General features: G+C 44.2%; 1 protein-coding gene across 1 annotated transcript in view; it reads right to left on the bottom strand.

Moving 5' to 3' along the window:
- Positions 1-2,179: 2,179 nt before the first annotated feature.
- The window catches only part of GALNT15 (polypeptide N-acetylgalactosaminyltransferase 15), a 49,862-nt gene continuing 32,220 nt past the window's right edge, over positions 2,180-19,821 (bottom strand). The window contains exons 5-10 of the mRNA XM_077130053.1: positions 18,401-18,518; positions 16,868-17,059; positions 11,694-11,825; positions 11,161-11,265; positions 6,342-6,485; positions 2,180-4,228 (exon numbers count right to left, since the gene is read on the bottom strand). Of these exons, the coding sequence (XP_076986168.1) occupies positions 4,082-4,228; positions 6,342-6,485; positions 11,161-11,265; positions 11,694-11,825; positions 16,868-17,059; positions 18,401-18,518 (838 nt within the window). The 3' untranslated portion in view covers positions 2,180-4,081. The remainder of the gene's footprint in view (positions 4,229-6,341; positions 6,486-11,160; positions 11,266-11,693; positions 11,826-16,867; positions 17,060-18,400; positions 18,519-19,821) is intronic.

Raw genomic sequence — 19,821 nt, forward strand, 5'->3', positions numbered from 1 at the left:
CACTTGCAAAGAGTTTAATTCGTAATTAACAAAATTACTGGGGAATATGCTGATTGGTCAGATGTCCTCCCTGGGGCCAATCAGTGGGGGAAGGGGCGGAATCCTCCTGTAGACACCTGGCAGCTCCCACTGTAGCCACATAGCCAGAGTTGGGAAATTGGGCTGGCTGGATCATCCAACAGCTGTCCTCTTTCTCCACCACAAATCTCCTCCTCCGAAAGGCACCAGTATTGGTGCATCTGACAGGTAACAACTTTAAAGACAGCTGCTCAGGCTCTTATTTGACTAAGACATTGAGCAATGTCTCCTTTGGCCTAGGCCTAAAAGAGAGTAGTCACAGGGCCTTTGGGAGGCTCTCTCAATGAAATAAAGAGATCCTCTTTACTGAATCTCTTTATTATTTACCGGTCACTCTTTACTGAAGTTAAAAGTCTTTCAAGTGCCAAGGCTGCTGCAGAATCAGCCTTCTCCTCCTCCTGAGGGAAGACTATCCTTTCAGCATTTGTCATGGGTTCTCAAAAAGCCAGTTGATTATGAATTAGCTGAATAGTTCAGGAATTATTAAAAACTGCATTTCTTTCTTGGTACCTGCCCATGACAAAAAAAGAACTGCATTTTTCAGAAATGAATCTGGTCTGTTTGAACTGAGCTTGCAAATTATCATCTGGTGAAGGGTGATAATGTGTTTGGTGACGTGACCAGACACCCCATACCTGTGGAAAGTATGACCGCATCAGCAAAGAGCCTCACAAGAGTTAAACGATACTAAGCACATACTTCTATGTCCAAAGAGCACATTTCATGGATAAAGGGTTGAATCAGGCATTGGGGTGGGAGATTGGAGGGACTGTTATTAACAGAGACATAGCAGTTTTTATATTAACTAGTTCCATCCCCATCCCATATTATCGACAGTCCTTTCCAACATGAGAAAGAATGCGCACAGCCCAAATACCCCTAAAGAGTGGGAGAAAGACAAAGAGAAGGTGGAGTTATAACAGAGAAGATAGGATTTAACAAAGGAATATGACTGCTGAATCATTATATTGATATTTCTTTTAGTCTCCAGTGTTTTGGAGCAACTAAGGTTCCAATCCAGGTGTTTGAATGATCAAGGAAGGACTTATAGGTGCTTTTAGCTTTGCAATTTTAAAGGAACATTTAAAGAACAAGCAATAAATAGTGTACCTAATATGTAGCATTGTGACCATTGAGGCAGCCTGTTAACATAGCTGTCTTTGACCTTATTTGGTAACTGGTCACAGACCCCTTGGTGTCCAGCTTGCTTTTTCATGAGCTTCCAGTTGAAAATGGAACCCCCCTCAAGGTAGCACAATAAAATTACCTCTAAGTCAAGTTATGGTTCAGGGACGTCACCATCAAGGACCTGGACAATTTTTTTTATGTCTATGGAAGTTTGGTACTCTGAGTTTGCCAGTGGGACCTGTGGCATCAAGATCAAAGAGGAAATAGATCAGAGCCCCTTCTGTACTGTTTTGTTTGTTGTTTGTTTGTTTGTTTGTTTGTTTTTTTGCATGGGTAGGCACCAGGAATCGAACCCGAGTCTACAGCATGGCAGGCGAGAATGCTGCCTGCTAAGCCACCATGGCCTGCCCCATGGCATCTGCTTTTGCTGTTGCGAAATAGCCTAAGGAGTGTTGGACTCTAGACTGCTGGCTGAATACTTCTCTCCATACCCCCCTCAGTGGGATACCATTGGCTTAAAACCAATGGCTAACCTGGCGGGGATGATGATAAAATTCACTCTTAAAAACCAAACAATAAAACCCAATCATAAAAATCAGATGGGCAAGCAAAGATCAAACTTTTGGGAATCAGATCTCTGAATTGCCAAGTTTCTCTACTTTTAATTTGATCACTACAGATAAAATCAAAGCTGAATCCATAGAGAAGAAGGAATTTGAACACTTGGCTGCACTACAATAAGGAGGTTGAATTTCTTTTAGAACTAAATGGAGACATCTGCTTTGTTTAAATTAAGGGTCTGTAAGTACCAGCCAGGGACTGAGTTGACAACCATTTCTATAATAAAGTAATAAATCACAGGGATGGTTAAGGAAGCAAGAAACACCACATTTTTGCTTTGTTCAACCAATTAAGCAATGAGCCATCTGGGTCCTTTTGTTAATTACTGTCAAATACAACTTACACAATGGAATTCAGCCTTTTATTTAATTATATTAATTTATCCCAGCAACTTCAAACACCCACAATGCCAATAATAAAGTTCATTAAAAAAAAATAGAGGTCTTGTTTAATTTTTATTCTCCAGTCATTAATACCCTCGACAAGGTTGTCATCTGAGAATTTTTAGCTTTATCTCAGCCTCAGGATGTTACAGGAATTTGTTTTTAATATAGACAGGTCTGAAGCAAGAAGATGGCAGCTAAAATCTCTTCTCTAGAAGGTATGACGAATCTCTGCAGAGCAGCACTGTCCCATAAAACTGTTCATTCTCTCTGTACTCTCCAACGCAGTAGTCATTAGTCTTGCCTGGCCACTGAGCACTTTAAATGTGACCAGGGCAACCAAGGAATTGAGTTGTTAATTTTCTTTAATTTTAATTAATTTAAATTTAAATAGTCACATTTGGCTGGTGGCTACTCTATTGGACAGCATATGTCTAGAATGCATTCTGAGGAAGGAAAAGCATTAGGTCACTGACTTAAGCAGGTGGAAAAGGGATGTATAATTAAGATGAGTATTGTTCAGAAATACACTTCCTATTTAGTTCTTCTCATTTGAAACATACTGTCCTCTGAGAGAGCTCAGAGGAATCAGTATCTTTGAGGGAGGGTTTTAAGCTAACCACATGGACAGCATACCCCATCTGGGGAAGAAATGGGTAAGAATGGTGTTTTCTTCATAACAGAACAAACCGTACTCAACAGCTGTTATGGTTGAGCTAGGTGGGCAAGGTCACTGCAAGGAGAGTGGTCAGCTCTTATTAGCATTGGCCCTGGTCTCCTTGAGGTGCCAGATACACCAGTGACATACCTTTCCTTCCCACACTTGTGAATGTTCAAACTGTGGCCATATTTAGGGAACTCAAGAAGGACCTATTGTCTCAGAGATGGTTCCATCACTCCCTCATGAACCTTAACACCCAATTCTGTTTCCTTGCATAAGAATTTTGCCTAGAGACTCGGTCATTTCCTTCTCAGGGAGGTGTGCTACTTTGCAAAGCTTGCTGTTTCTGATCCAGTCAATGTAAACCCTGTTAGCAGGGCAACAGAAGAATTTCTCAATCGAAACACCTTTGTCAATGGGCACGCTCAGTCTGGGCTGGTCCTTCCAACATCAAGGTTTAAAGAGAAATACATTGCAAGGGAATCTGGCTATGGTTCTGAGCTAGAGAAGTGTTGGGATAAGGAGGACAGAGGTAGAAAGTTCCAAGGAAATTCTCATTGAGATGACCATGTTTTGTTCCAGCTCTAGTGACTCTTTTCAGCTGCTTGGTTGAGTTGGATAATTTGACCAACGGTCTCTTCCACCTTCTTTTCAACAGAAGACGTTCCAGTGCAACTTCTTCTGCACTGTAGTTTGATCGATGTGCATGGAATTTGTGCTAATAAGCCTAGTTCAAAGGATTTGGTATGTCTGATCATTATACCCTGTTTATACTCTAATTTTCATGGTTGACCAAATAGACAATCCAAGGTAAGGCCATTTTAAGACAAAGAAATGGATCCTTTGAACCTATGTTTCTGGAGGTGCTGCTAGAGATGTCCAGGCTTCTTTCCCTAGGCAGAAGGGAAAGCAGCTGTTAAATTCTCAATGCAAAGACCCTTCTGGACTATGTGAGGATTCTCTCCCAGTAGTGAAGACAAGATAACAAATCTTTTAAAAATTTTTTTCTTTTCCAACAGCCAGCCACCTATGAAATAAGGTGTGAGAAGGAAAGAGTTTATATATTCTTTCATGGAGCTTTCTTCTTTTCTATCACCAGGAACACAAACACGGGGAAAAAAGATCTGCTTTATGAAATACACGTGCTCTTTTAGCTCCCTTGGGGCTGACCTACAATGCCAAAATTCTCTTTTCCTTTTGACATGGCCATTCATCGTTCATCCACAGGGTTGACTTGATCAAATCGCCACAGCTGGCTGGCTTTTCCATCACATTGGCGCAAGTATATGTCTTTATTGTTTTCCTGCACAACAGCTTCCATGCATTTCCCAGAAAAGAAGTGGACAATCATTCCATTCTGGAAAGAAAGAAACCAGTCTCTGTAACCATTCAGCACAGAAGAATATTTCTAAGATATGTGCTAATGATAAGAAAATAATAGAGGTATTATGAACTGGTAAGGAACTGTAGTATTTTGATTAATATAAAAGGCAGTTTTTATATTAACTAGTTCCATCCCCCACTCCATATTATCAACAGTCCTTTCCAACATGAGAAAGAATGCGCACAGCCCAAATACCCCTAAAGAGTGGGAGAAAGACAAAGAGAAGGTGGAGTGATAACAGAGAAGATAGGATTTAACAAAGGAATATGACTCCTGAATCATTATATTGATATTTCTTTTAGTCTCCAGTGTTTTGGAGCAACTAGGAGTAAAAACCTAAAATGGTGGAACTGTTAACATGTATCAAACTCTGAAATCTGTTCTACAACTCATTGTGACAGTGTGGTTTGAAATTTGTTGCTTTTTTGTATATATGTTATTTTTTACAATTAAAAAAAAATTAAATGAAAAAAAAAAGGTAGTTTAGGTAACCCTACAATTTAGATGTCCTTTAGAGCCTTAGGATCATCGGTCTGGTTGTCTTTACTGTGGTCGTATAAGTGTGCCATTTCTTAGAGCGTTCTGGTTAGCTAAATGCCAGTATGCAGAGCATGTTCAGCCTGTACACTGAATTTGTGACTTCCATTGTTATCACTGTACTTACACTTTCAAAAGAGTTTTGAAATTTCAGCTCTACCCTCTAGAATTCCTGCAATATATTCCTGCTGCCACCAAAACAAAGCAGAGAGCAAAACGTCAAGGGCACTCTGAAGGTCAAAGCCAGCCATGCTTGAACGTCTACGGCTATTCCATGCTCAAACCCCCCAGATCTAAAATCAAATCTCACTTTTTTACAAAAATACTTGGTTTCCTTAGAAAAACTAAATGACCTTAATCAGAATACTAATACCATCACATGGAAGTCTTTTCGCTAAATGCCTGAAATATGCTGGCTGTATCTTATTCATTAATATTTTACTTATTTTTTAAAATTATTTATTTATTTATTTATTTTTGGATGTGGGCAGGCTCCGGGAATCGACCCCAGGTCTTTGGCATGGCAGGCGAGAACTGTGCCACTGAGCCACCATTGCCTGCCCGTTACCTATTATTTTTAAACAGTTTCTAAAATATGTCTTATTCACAGGATTTGCTTGGTACGTCCCTAAATGAATGAATACCCCGGATGTTAACTTGGTTTCCAAGTCTTCTCTGAGGATGTGAGCACCCTCTGAGTCCTGGGTTTGCTTGTCATCAAAGCTCCAAGACAGCTTTTTTTCTCAACTGCCTGCTGTGAGTTCAGTTTATCAGTTAGGTCACCGCCCTCAAGGAGAAGTTGAAGAAAAAACAATTTTGTTAATGTGTGTATTTATTTGCTTTTTTTTTTTGCATATTTACACCTCAATTTATTTCAGAAAAAAAACTCAAGGTAGGAAAACAGCTGTGTATGGACACACTGTTGATACTGTCATCCTCCTGTCCTGATCCTCTGTAAGGGGCCCTCTCACTCTCCTTAAGTGCTTATACCCCTCTTGTTTCCTTTCTATAGATGCATAACCTCTGAAAAGGATCTAGAGCTTCTCTCCACAAGTAGTAGGAATCAAAACCTTATTAAAGTGATGAAATGCTCAGAGTAGAATTTAATCAAAAGAAAGAAAATGATATATTTATATTTATACTAATATCTATCTATACTTTTTAGTGGGAGAAGGGCCTTCCCAGGCTCCTAAAACCACATCACTGAGATGGTTGACTTCTTCAATAACATGCTCCATGGTCCCACTTGTCACTTGAACTTCAAAAAGGAGCAAAAGATCTCTCCTCTCTCTGCCACAATTAAGGTCAGAACTATAGAGAGCCATGGCAAATTAGTACATTTGAAAATGCTGGTGACCCAGCTGCTGGGCTGGCTTTACTTCCCTCTGAAGTTGATTTGGCCTTAGTGCCAAGCCACCGAGTTCAGCAATAGAGGCCCAGGCTTGTACCTTAGTACCTGGCCTCTTGGTCAGAAAGAGCCTGGGGTGTAGTGCAGATGAGGGGTTTTGACCAGCAGTACTGCTGAACTCCTCCAGGACTCATTACTCACCTCCTGAAAGTCCCAGTGCTGCTGATGGATGGCAGGACCTTCCTCAGTGCAGTTCTGAAGAATCACTTGCTCTTGCCTGACATCGAAGCAGAGGTGCTGGGGGTTGCCAAAGTGGATTTCCTTCCTGCCGGAGTGTTGTAGGTGCTGGGACAGAGGAAGATTTGTTAGCACAGCTACAGGGATACCTTTCAAACCTCCTCTCCAAAGCTGGAGATGTGGAGGGAAGGATGGGTCACAATAGTGCTGAGGTCTGGGGAAATCTTCAGATTCTATTAGGGTCAGCAAGACTTATCTCATGGTCAAATCTCATGTCTCCAAACATGCTACTAGACTAGCCCTGACCTTGAAATCTCCACATTCCAGCTGGCCTTGCATCCATATTTATACATTCTGGCACGTTCCTCCATTATTCTATATCATGTATTATAAGTGAGGCCATAAAGAATGCCGTGTGTTCTGTGGGTATACTGTTGGAAGGACAGATGAGGAACTTCTCTGAAGCTCAAGTTCACCTCTTCCTAGAGACATGTAGCCCACCCCTGCAACTAATTTTATTTGTTCTATCTGTTGACTCTTCTCCTGGTTATTATTTTCTCCTGTGTTTTGTACTGTTGGACTGTGAGCACATTTGCAGAAGGGCTTTAACTGTGCAGCTGGGTTGGAGGGCATATCCTGAGAAAACCGTTCTCTGTGTGGTTTTTCCAGGTGCAGACCAGTACTGATTTTTATATGAGTTTTGTGATTTGGAGACAGGGCCATTTTTGCATGCATGCGACCTGTGCTGTCACTGGAGCCTTGTGCTTAGAAGAGTTTAATGCTTTTGGCTTGATACCCTTAGTCTAACGTTCTGCTGTCCTGTCTTTACATACTTAATCATTGTTGAACAAAAGAATCCACGATCTTATTTTGAACGGGGCCTCACAAAGTATGTGGCTGGATCTTTCCTTGTGAACCACAATTAGTATAAAAGTGAATGCTAAGCTCACATTAGATACGTGCTTATGGTTAACACTTTTTAAAGAAGAATAATTTTTTGTCCTATTCAAAGCTCATGTAGAAACAGACCAGCTTCCTTGTCATCCCCGTAGGGCAGTGTGTAGATTTTTCTAGTATATTTTTCAGGAGTGGGTCACCCTTTGAAGATCCTGGCTTTATATGGGAGTTTCATATAAACTCATATAAATTCTTGTCTCTCCTGGGCTGAAGATGGGCTCTCACCACTTACCCCTGCATGGTAACAGTGCCCCTAAATTCCCGAGGTTGACCATAACATTCTCCTCATCCCTACCAGAGCAGCTTGGCCAGGCTCCTGTGATTGAATTTCCAGTTGTCTTTTGATTTTTGGCTTCTGGAGATTTGCCTTTCTTTCTTACAGACTCAGTTGCTCATGCAGGAAAGAGGGCGTTTCTTTTTTTTTTATCTAGCATATCTAGCGTAGCTAGATGTTCGTAGGGGAAGGGCTTTCAGTTTATCTAGCTCACAATATTGCTGGATCCAGAAGTCTTTATTAATTTTCTCCATAAACGAATGAATGAATAGCTAACATTCTGTTTGGGTGAGAGTACCTGCATTATTCTCAGTTTACATATGAGGAAACCAGGACTCAGAGAGCTCAAGAAGTCTACTCAAGATCATACAGCTGGAAAGAGATGGAACTACAGAGCTTGGGCTGTTTTCACTCTATCATGCAGGTTCCTCACTTAGCATTTCTACCTGTGTCCTCATCTCCTGTGTGAGGTGTGAATGCCTATCAGTCTGTTCTGGTAGGTGGGTAAAGACCAAGCTGAAAGAGGCCAAATGGACCCCGAGTATCTCCTTTCCCATGTTTTCTTCAGACCCAGGACCCACTTCACAAAGCCCAGCCTGAGCTGACCCTCCCTGCAGGACTGGACTTCAGACCTGCCAAGAGATGTTCTGTCTTTTTCCTCTAGGTTCTCAGGACCTCACCTGTTTATCAGACCAACATCTTTAGGAAATTGTACTTTGTTGTTTATTTGTAATAGGGGCCTTTGGGTTATGATAGCTTTACTCAAAGATTCCTTTCTCTCATAGGCTGAGAGGAGGAGATTTGGATTCAGGCTTGACTTTCTAGATTATCATCCATTTTGTGAAAGGAAGTGGACACACCAACCCTCTATAGCATCAATGGAGGCTGCTCATTACCTTGGGTGGTTATTCTCATGGTAAAAATTTGTAAAGAGAAGAAGAAATATCCTAAGAAATAAACAAACCTTCTTCATGACCAAACAACATGGATGGATGCTGGAAAGACCCTGTTACATTTATTTATTTATTTGCATAGTCAGGCACTGGGAAACGAACCCAGGTCTCTGGCATGGCAGGTGAGAACTCTGCCTGCTGAGCCACTGCAGCCCGCCCTCCTATTACATTTAGATCCTTCCCCATGACTAGATTATCTTCTGTCTCCAGACACTTGAGGAAATAAAATCCACCAACTGCTGATGGGTTGCAGGAAGAGACATGGTTCTACCCTTTTCTTTTTCCTTTAGCTGCTGGGAATTATGAACCAGGGATTTTAGAACCTCACAGACCTTAGGGGTTCTAGAACTAGACTTCAAGGACTCCATGAGCCACTTGAAATGTTAAAATTGTGTATAGATGTATAAGTGTATTTTTCTTGGGAAAGGGTCCTTAGAGTTATCAACTTCTCTTAGCAAGTACATAACCTGTAATAAAGAATTTCACTCCTTTTTTTTTTTTTTTTGCACGGGTAGGCACCGGGAATCGAACCTGGGTCTCCAGAATGGCAGGCAAGAATTCTGCCACTGAGCCACCGTCACACCACCCAGTTTACCCCATTTTTGAAGTTAAGACTTCTGACAGCTTTCAAGCCACACCTGTTCTTCTTTGTTCTTCTCTGCTAGCTCATAAGCAAGACCAGGTACTTTCTCCTTTGGTGCTGCTGTGGAAGTTCAAACCAGACAAGCCTCAGCCTAAGCTTGGGAACCCTCATTCTGCTCCAAACCCTCACTACAAGAAAAACCAATGCCAGTTGCCCCTCCTTGCTTTCTCTCTCAAGCCGTTTCTGGACCTGCTTGGGAGTCTGCCCTGCTCTCCCCAGAAAGTCTCATTATATGAATAATAACCTTTTCATGCCCTCTTAGTGCATGCGTTTGGGTGTCATCAGTCCAAATTTTGGGTAGGGGTGTTGATCTTATCCCTGTGGGACAACCAGCTATATCCTAGTAAGTAAGGAACCACCGACAGAGAATGGAGAGGTCGCTATGTTGAACCACCCTTATTAGGCCTAGATCTTAACAAGGAGCCACCGGGTTTCTCAGAGTAGTGTTGATTTTGAATAGTCTCCCCTGTGGTCAACCATATATACCCGTGAACAGGACAACTGGCCCAAGGGGGAGGGGGGTCAGCTTCCACCTGTGGGCCCAGCCAGTCACACTCAACATCTCTCTCTGGCTGCCCTGCTGACTACCAAGGGCTCCAGCCATTCTGCAGGGTGGGTCCCTAGAGAAATCATAAGTTGGTCTTAGAACTGTCTCTTGCTCCCACTCCAAGCAAGTCATCAGAGTTCTCCATTCTGAGGAGAGGCTCCCGCCAGCCCCAGCATCCCCACATAGCTTGAGGAGTGTTTCTCTTCTCACTCAGGGTGTTTGTACCCTCTGCCTTCCTTCTCACAGTGGCACTAAGGGCTTCCTCCAGGTGGAAGGAATTTCACAAGTGGAAGCGCTCTATGCACTGGAGAAAAGGGAAGGGTCTGAAACCCAGAGCCCATGACCCCCTCTGCACGTAAGTCCTCTTCTGGCAAGCGGAGTAGTGAGTGGTTGCCTGAGGCCAGAAGGCTTATCTGCTTCAAATCCAGCTCTCCCTCCCCATGCAACACACACACACGCACACGCACACACACATGCACACGCACACACACGCACACGCACAGCACGCACACGCACAGCACACGCACTCACACACACACTTGCGGCAGCTTGCTATGTGTCCTAACGTTACCTCCTCTGGTCTAAGGCATTGGGGCCTATAGATCACCATTAAATACCTGAAGGACTCAGAGCAGGGCTCAGGGCCAGAAGACTTGAGCCTAGAAGACCTGGCAGGAGTCTCGACTTAAAGGCACATTTGCAAATAGTGAACATGTTTCTGGTTCCCATCGCTTCCCTCAGCACTTCTGTGCCTCCAGTCCCACAGACCCAGTCTCTGGCTCTAGTTGGGTGATAATCTCGGACCGGTCCAGAGGTTTCAAAATGGTGAAATTTGCCTGCACTTAAGTCTTCTTTCACACGTGCTTATAATTTTAAAATTTAAATAGGAAGATTCCCCAAAACTTAAGAGTTCTAATCTCTTTTAAAGTTTTGTATGCTCTTGTAATATTGGGCCCACCTTTATACAAAAAACAAAAAAGCTACTAGGAGTGGGTGCAGCTGTCCTTTTAGGCTGGGCTTGTGCTCTGCAAGTGACAAGAGCCTTCCACCTCCCCTCCCTTTACTCATTTCCTTTACTGCCTGAATCCTGGAGACATCTAAGTTTGTAGCCCCTAGACTATCCAGTCTCTAAGCCTGTTTCCTTATCTATCAAATGACAGAGTTAGCTAAAAGCCTCTCCATTTCCTTCTGACCAAGATGCCCTTATTCTCTGATGATGGGCCATGTCTATGCTTACAGCTGGGGGTGGGGATGGCAGAAGGATGGCATATGACAGTGGGGGGTTTGGGGCATAAAGGGGCATGGGACCACCGCAAGAAGATGCCTCGAAGGGAAGAGAGGAGCATCCCAGAACGTTCCCTGGCATTCTTTCATGAGCTGCTACCAACCTGCCATATCCGACTACCCACCTGCTGCTGCCGGCCGTCCCTGCAAGGAGCCAGTGTCATGGGACAGCCCAGGGTGTTCCCTTCTGCCTGGCAGTCCACACAGAAGCCAAGTCCGGTGTTGTGGAGCTGAAAGAAGACATCCGCACAGGTGTGACGGATGGAAGTGAATTCCTACCTTCCCAGTAAAAACCAAAACCAAAACCCAAAAAGCCCTCCATCAGGCACCATTCCCTCCTTCACCCTCCAGAGTGCACCTCAAAGGGCCCTGTTCAGGCCCCAAGAATGACAGGGATAAACCGAAGCCATGGATGGCAAAGAACAGGATGTCTGGAGCAGAGGATGGGGCAACCCAGCCACCCCGTCAGGGGCACGCATGGAGGCGGGGGATGGATTCAAGGACCTGTGAGGCCCTCTGAGCTTGTGACTGGTTGGCCAGGGTCCATGGAAAAGTGAAGGAGCTAGAGCCATTTCTGAATATCCGGTGCCCGTCTTAGGCAGTTTGCTGACCTCTCCCCCCTTTCCCTTCCTTCCCATTTGCCCAGGTCCTGCCTTGCCTTTCCAGAGAATTTGGGCCTGTGTTCAGATGGGTACAGCTCAGGGTAGATGTTGGCCAGAAACCAGTGGAACGTCCGACAACCCAGTCTCCTTTGCAACTGCAGGCGTTCTGTGCAGTCCAGCTTCTCAGCCTGCGGGAGGTGAAAGGCACGGGCAGTGAGGTAGAGAAAGCTTGTTTTACCAAAAATCACGTGGCAGGGAAGGGCAGAGGCTGGGAAGAGGCTGAAAGGTCAGAACAAAGTGAGAGGGTTGAGCCCACACCTCCTGGGGGCTGCCGACTGACGGGGAGGCTCCTGTGTTGGGAGAATAGGTTTGGAGGGAGCAGAGTAGGATGGGTCTCCCTTAGGAAAAGGTGCAGAACAAATAAGATAGTAAGTGGCCACCCACTTGGTAATGTCACCCCCTTCCCACAGGCCCTTGAATCTCAATCTGCAAGGACCACAATATCTGTTGTATCATTGACGGTTTTCTTGTGGAAGCTGGAAGCCGGCCAGATGATGGGGCTAGGCACTGAGACTGATGTGCTGCCCCTGATGGATCACGTGGAGTCAGAAACTGACCCAGAGGCAACCAAGTTGAAATGAAGTGGTGAAACTGTGCGTGGGGGTGAGGTGAGGGGTAAAGTGGGGTGAGGGGTAAAGTGGGGTGGGGAATGCAAGTATTACTTTTTTCCTCCCTAAGTGGCCAGATTTCCCTTACTAAGGAATCATTAGCCCCCTTTCCTCGAAATTCTCTTTTATAGTGCAATTGTCCTGGGATGAACGTCAAGGTAAGTCCTTAACACTTTAGTATAAATTCATGTTTTTAGAGGGCTGCATTAATGAGATACAAAGAACCCTACTCAGAAGTTAAGCACTAAACCCTGGATTTTGTGAGGAAAGAGAGAAGTGCTAAGGAGGAGGCTGGCAAAAAATATAAAATATGAGATAATCACTTCATAGGGTGGGAAGAGGAAGAAAAGGGGAATGTAATAGGAAGTCCCTGTCAGAGGTCCCAAATGGATAGCCTTTGTGGTCTGGCGATAAGAGACTGGTCCAAAGGGCTGTATGAAGTAAGTTTGGTGGATTCTGCTTTTTTCTTCCCTTAATCCTCAGATGGGAATGTTGAGAAGAATAAAATCCAGGCCTGACATACTGAAATGCTCTTTAAGCAAGGTACACTGCATTAGGTTCTCACCCATTAATTCAGCTTCTCCCATAGTGATCCCCTGAGCACTGGCCTCGGAAGTGCCCAAGGAACTCATGAAAGTGCAGATTCCTGGGCTCCATCCTGCCAGTACACTGGAGCAGGGCCCTGAAATCTGCATTTTAACCGGTTTTTCTGGTGAGTCTTATCCACAGAATGTTTCAAAACAACTTCTCTGAATGAGAAATTTTCTGTTCATTCAGAATATGTACTCCCCATTAAAACAAATGATCTACTAATTTTTTTCTAAGGAAATTAGAATAAGTTTTTTGATGTTTTCTTTTGAGCTCTCCCCCAGTGCCTCTCTGAGGTTAGACTTGGCTATCAAAATGGAAACACTTCCTACTGTGAGTTCTATCGCCTTCACCTTTCTTGGGGATGAGACAAACTGCCGAATCTGCCAGCCCTTGTTTGATCTCAAGTGAAGGAGCCTTCTGACTTTGAACTTTCCCTTCTGTACAGCCATGCCATGGAGAAAACAAGAGAATGACAACCCCCAAGAAATGAAACCTCGACCTTGTCTTTCTGGGTGCCCAGAGTTTCTGTGTCTCAAAATCTATGAGAGATTTGGGGGGGTGGAAGTGAGAAGGAGGCTGGGAACATAAAAATCCTTAGATCAAAATTAGTTTTTTAAGTGTTTAAATTAGTTTTTAAGTGTTTAAACTTAAAGTAAATGCATGTTATCAAATACTTTCAAGTAAGCAGGGATGTCCTTGAAATCTTAAAATCAAAACAAGTAATAGGACATTTCCAAACGTGAACTAATAGATGAACGTTCAAAAGAGAAAGGATTCAGAAAGTCTTCTGCTGAACCTGTCTTCTCGCTGACCACTAGGGAACACCATTCTTCCCGTGAAAGTCATCAACTGAAGAGACGGGGGCATTTGTGGATTAGAGCATGGACACCTAAAAAGATATCCAAAAGGATAAAGGGGGGGGGGGGGATACCTCATCCATAGAATTTATTAAATAAGCCCATCTAGTATTTATCTGTTACTTTATATTCTTCAACATGCCTTCTAGCCTTTCATTTCATTGGATGCTCATAGCAGTTCTTGAAATAGTTGCTCTCAAGAGGCTAAATGACTTGCCCAAGATCAACAAATTCTACAAGGATAGAGTTGAATGTGGCCTCAGTTTTCATAATCTTTCCACTTCACCATCCATCCAACCCATCGGTGAAGATTTATAAAGCATCTCCTATGTGTATGGAATTGCACCAGGCATCGGACATTTCAATGGTGAGCAGAACAGACAGTGTTCCTGCCCTCTTTGAGCTTATAGTTCTGTGAATCATTTAATGAGCCCCTTCTATCTGTCAAGCACAGCCCTGCCTCCTCCCATTTCAGACACAACCACAGAGGACGGCTGCTTCATCAGATACCAGCTATTGTTGGAGGGGGGTAGTACCTACGTTTGAGGATCAGTATTCCCAGACGTCAGGGAGCTGGAGACAGAAGTTGAACTATAAGGTTGAATTGTTTCTAGGTCTAATCTAGGTGTAGGTGCGAGTCAAGGTCTAGTTCTAGTTCTTGTTCCAGTTCCAGTTCCAATTCTCTCCCTACTTTTCCTCAGCAACTCATTCTCTCGTGGGTCCCCAGTTTTCTATTGAGTAGAATGAAGGACTTGGGAGAATACAAACAAGCACTTTAAAAGTTCCCCCTAACTAAGCAACTAGAGAAACGAACTGGATTTCCTCAAAGAGGACTAGTTAGGCTCTAAAAAGCCAATCCAACCCCAGACCTCAGTTTCTGTAATTGCCTGGAGCCAAGCGCATATTCAAAGACATCTCTGATTGCACAGACAACTGCAGTGAGAAGGTGGAAGTTTTAAATAATTTGCATGCTATTGCTTTTTAGGCTGGCTACAGCCAAGGTATCTTGTTTTAGTGGAGGCTGTCTTGTGGAAGGTTATTCTGGTGCATTGGAAATATGTTACATCTAGTACTTCTTTAAAGGTTCTTTATAAATGTTGTCCATATCAACATTGGCCAAGTGTCTTCTGGAAGTCAAAAGCAAATACTAAACTGACATCTGGGAGATGGAAAGAAGATGCTTTAGCCAAAAGAAAGCCAAGAGATTAAAAATGGAAGAAGCTTTGTGGACCTCTGTAGATCTCAGATCATGTCACTTGCTCCCCATTGCCAACTAGATGAAGTCTAAAATCTTTAGCCAGCCACTCAAGGGCTCCAGAATCTTTCCCCAACCCCTCCTCTGGACATCTGAGGTGTACCCATCAACCACAGTTCAAACACCATGTTCCTCAAGAAAAATATCCCTGGTGAGCCTGTCTGGGATGAATCTCTCTCATCTTTGTGGGCAGTGCCCATCCCAGGGTTACTTTTGCCCCTGCCAGGAGCCCAACAGCACCGGACCAGCTCTATGTCCCCTCAAAAACCCACACAGGGCCTGGCATAAAGCAGGTGCTCAGTTGACCTTTATGATCATTGTTGACTATGAGCAGCAGCGATGATGATGATGATACCAAGCACTCGTGTAGGGGTTAGTGCCAGGCACTGTTCAAAGAGCTTTAGAAATATTAACTGATTTAATCATCCTAACAACCTCCAAAGGCAGGTTTGTCAAATGAGGAAGCAGAGACACTGAGCTGTCAGTAACTTTCAAGATTTCATAGCCAAAGAACCGACATTCAAACCCAGACAACCCTGCTCTTGGGCTTCATGGACCTCACCATGAGATGACAGTTTCTGGAATGGAGTCCAGAGTTGGGAACATTCTTTTGCTTCCTCTAAATGGAGAAGAAGGAGTTTGAAGAAGAACAAAGATGCGAGCTGAGAACTGAGTGGAGTCCTTTTGAGAATCTTCCTTTCATTTCAGAGCTCTTCTTGGAATAACTTTCAGGAGCACTGCTACTATCCTAGCAAAGGGCAAATGCCACTCTTTGTACTGAAGTGACCGACTGACTTGGATTAAGAGGGAGATCTAGACTGATCAGATCTTGGGAATTACTGTTGCGCCCAGGGAGTTGTATGTGTCTTTAACACTTTTCCCAGTCAAATAAACCAACAACTTAGCAGCTCAGAGGAGGCCCAACCCACTTATTTCTGTAGCACCAATGCCCCAGGACCCTGGCATTAGAGTTTCTTCCACGAGGTCCTGAGGACAATCTGGCATAAAAAGGTCTGAGCTTCCACCTTGAGGCTGTGAGGTTATTGGAAATGTAGCTGGAGAATCAAGATGCAGGTACTTGGGGGCAGGCAGAAGGCAAAGTCTTGAGGACTGGGAGCAAAGAGAGGGACTGGGGCTCCTCCATGGGGTGTCCCCCTGTGCTCAGGAATGGCCTGTTTTGTGGGCACAGTCATGTTGCTCCATTTAAGGGATGAGACTTTCAGTTAAGACACTAACACCCAGCAGCATGGGCTTGTCAGGAGTTGGTGGGAGAACCACAAAGTTTCTGGAGACTTGACTTTGGACACCCTACTTAAAGCACAGCAAACGTTAATATGAAATCATGTCCCATATAAAATAGCATTACATGTCATTATGTAAGAATTCAGTTGAGCGGTAATTGACCAGTTGTCAATGCATTATTGGTGGACATTTAATTAAATGTCTAAAGTTTTTATTTCTCTCTGTGTGTTGTGTGTGTGTGTGTGTGTGTGTGTCTCCTTCTATTTTATATGTGTGCTTGTTTCATGACTTGGATAATTTCATAGCCTTGAGCATTTCTCCTGGAATGGAAGGGCTTTGGGGGGCCTGTGGATCATTCACACACACACACACACTCAAACCCTGCTGGGGGCTCATGGTGAAGGATTGTACTGCATCAGGGAGTTTCAGACTGAGACCAGCTGTGCTGCCCCTGGGAGATTCTCAGAGAGACAAGAGGCAGCCTTGCCAGTTCAGAGGAGCTGGTGGAAGGTGCAACTCAAGCTGGAAGCTTCTAGTTTCTGCTCAGGCTTCCTGGTCCAGCCTCCAGCTGGTGGCCTGTGGTGGAGGCAGAAGCCCCTGTTGGGCTCTCTCCTTACCTTGCTCAGGGAGAAGGCCTCTGGGCTGTGCCTGTAGAAGGTTTCTCTGAACGACCCCAGCCAAGACTCGGCAATGCGAACTTTGTTCTGCAGGGTGACCTCCACGTCAAGAAGGTGGGTATCCTGATTTGTGTAGAGGTGCCCCACCCGAGAGCAAGGAAGGATTTCCACAGAGCCACCACAGAGCCAGGCCTGCCATGAAAGGAGAAAATAAGCACCACTCCACTCTATCTCCCAAAATGGTGGGAAGCAAGGGGCCCCGTATGCAAGGGGCTGGCAGCATGCACAAGAAATCATGAGCACAAAATGGTAGAGATAATTATAGTCCTCAGGGTGGAGTAGAATTTCCAGATCTGGGAATTCTGAGCAGTGGAGAGGCAAAAAATGGGGCTAGCTGCCCTGGGACAGGGCCCATAGGGTGGGGTAGGGGGTCACATTCACATGCTTACAGGAATACACCCCCCTTGGAACACGTGCACCAATCTTAGTGCTTGGGAGATACAGCATGTGAATTAGCACCCCTATCCATCAGAGGATGCTTCCTCAGGGAAAAAATATGTTCCCAGCAGCCAGGGAATTAGTAAACACTAGTGAAGTCTGCTGCAATGCCTCAAAAGCTATTTGTGGTAGAGATCGGAACAAGCTTTCCTTATGTGTAGTCTCTACCACTTCAAGAAGGTTCTCCCTGCTCTCCATTCACTCTCCCACCTACTTCCCAAATTCCTGGAATCATTTGGCAGAAAGCCTTCTATTCCATATTTAAGGGTGAAATTAAAATGAAAACATTCTTAGGGTAGGCAGCACGAGAACTGAAATACGCCCGGGCTGGGCTTCCCAAACTGTGCCAAGGTACTCCAGGGTGCTACAGCAAACTCGAAAGAATGCCAAGGAATATTTTAAATTTTTGAGAGAAACTCAACATCTGTTGGATGCTGCACAAACTACAAGTTCAAGGTAATTCGTGGTTTCGACATTAGACTGCTGCCCTTTTGATGAGGTACGTCTCCGCCATCTTGGATTTCCAGAGGTTACTGTGATAAAAAGCAAGTACATGCGAACATCGGTGTGGAACAGGAAATGAGAGTGGTGGTGTCTGATTTCCAAGGTCAAAGATGTCTTGAAATGCTCAATAGGTACTAGTTGCTAGGACAAATGCTTATTAAGTTGTTTGGATTTCATTGCTTAGTACACAAAACTGTATACCTTTTGGTCTACGAGTGAAATGAAAAAACCATCAAGAAACTAAGGCACCATGAATGGAGAATAAGTGGCTGATAATGTATCCTTTCCCACAAGCTGGAATTGATGGTCGAGTTGTGAAAGAGGGAGGCTGGGAGTGAAATCAAGGTAGGGCATGTGAGAGATGGGAAATGGGAGAAAAGGGAAGTTGGAGACACCATACTGTAATGAATTCAGAATTTTCCCACCACCTTATTACTGATCCGCAACATTTTGAATGGCTGCCTCCAAGCTTTGACCACACACACTTCCCCAGAGAACCCACCTGTTGTCCTCCTTTGCTCCAGGACATACCTTGAGAGACAGTTCAAGGTTTTCGCCACCTTGCAGCGACATGAGAGGGTCATACGCTCCAGTGTTTTGGAAGTAATGTCTGTCCATAGCCACAACCCCACCCGGCACCACAGGGCTCCTAGACACAGAAGATGGTAAGAAACTGCAGGTCAGAACCCACAGCAAGGTTGGGAGGCTTGGGGCTTACCAGTTTTTTTTTTCATTCTTTTCATTTTTATTTTTTGTGATCTCTGGCAAATCAATGGATTTGCTCTTTTGAGTTAGGCGATGGTTTGGTTTCCTCTGGGTGGTAGAGAGACCTGCCCACTGGCCCCTCAGCAGAGGCCATAGGAGGGAGCAGCTTTTGAGAACTGATTGATACATATCCCCCAGGAGATAGAAGGAACTTGCAATTCCAGGGAAGAGAGAGAGAAGGAACTGGCAATTTTAGGGAAGAGAGCTTCATGGTGCTGCAAAGATCTCATTGATGTCTTGGCTTCTTCTTTTTCCCTGGTAGCCCAAATCTCTTCCTTTGTGATCACCTGGAAGCTCCAGAGCTAAGAGAGTGGACATTGGGCTCAAAAGGACTTCAATGCCTTTAATTTCAAGACTAGGACAAAACAAGGATGCTTGTATTTATTTCACCTAACCCCTGAAATATTTTCATAATATTTTATGAAAGAGATGGGCCTTTGTACCCCATCCTCAGATACTTCTCCTATAGAGGGCTCTCCTGGGATACCTGCTCTCAGGTTCAGTGTAATGCTCTAGAAAGCCCCAATGAACCCCTGTGAAGAGACCTCTTGAAGAGGACAGTGAAGAGATTGCCAGCAAAGCCTCAGTTGAGGTCCCAGCCAACAGCCAGCATCTACCATCAGACATGAGGGAAAGTCAGCTTCCAGAGGAGTTCAACCCAGGTGTGGAGTCATTCCCAGCCATTCAGATTTTTCCCTGCTAGTGCCCTCGACACTATGGAGCAAACACAACAAACCCCTCTGGGCCATTTCAGAAACTGAGAGCTTGATAAAATGGTGGCTGTTTTATACCATGAAGTTTGGGGTAGTTTGTTATATAATAGAAGAGAACTAGAACATCTCCTTATACAGAATAGTTGTCCAAAAGCCAAACATGTGAGATGACACCCATAAAATATTTTGAGAGTTAAGTATTTTCAGTGTTCACCTGCTCAAGGTCTTCCTTTTTACCAAGAAGGGACCTGAGGTCAGGGAATTTTGAATGTTACCTGGCGAGTGAAAGCTGGGTCAAGATCCCAGCCCAGGTTCTTTCACTTTCCGAAAAGGGGCATCCCTTGAAGTTATCTGGAGAAGCACTGGACTCTGCTAACATAACAATAATAGTAGCAACACCCGTAGCTGAGTGCCTGGCACTGTGCAAAAGCTTTTCATATATTACTCATGCAATCTTCACAAAGGGTAATTTTC

The sequence above is a fragment of the Tamandua tetradactyla genome, chromosome 15 (assembly GCF_023851605.1).
Source record: "Tamandua tetradactyla isolate mTamTet1 chromosome 15, mTamTet1.pri, whole genome shotgun sequence".
In the NCBI taxonomy this organism is placed as follows: Eukaryota; Metazoa; Chordata; class Mammalia; order Pilosa; family Myrmecophagidae; genus Tamandua; species Tamandua tetradactyla.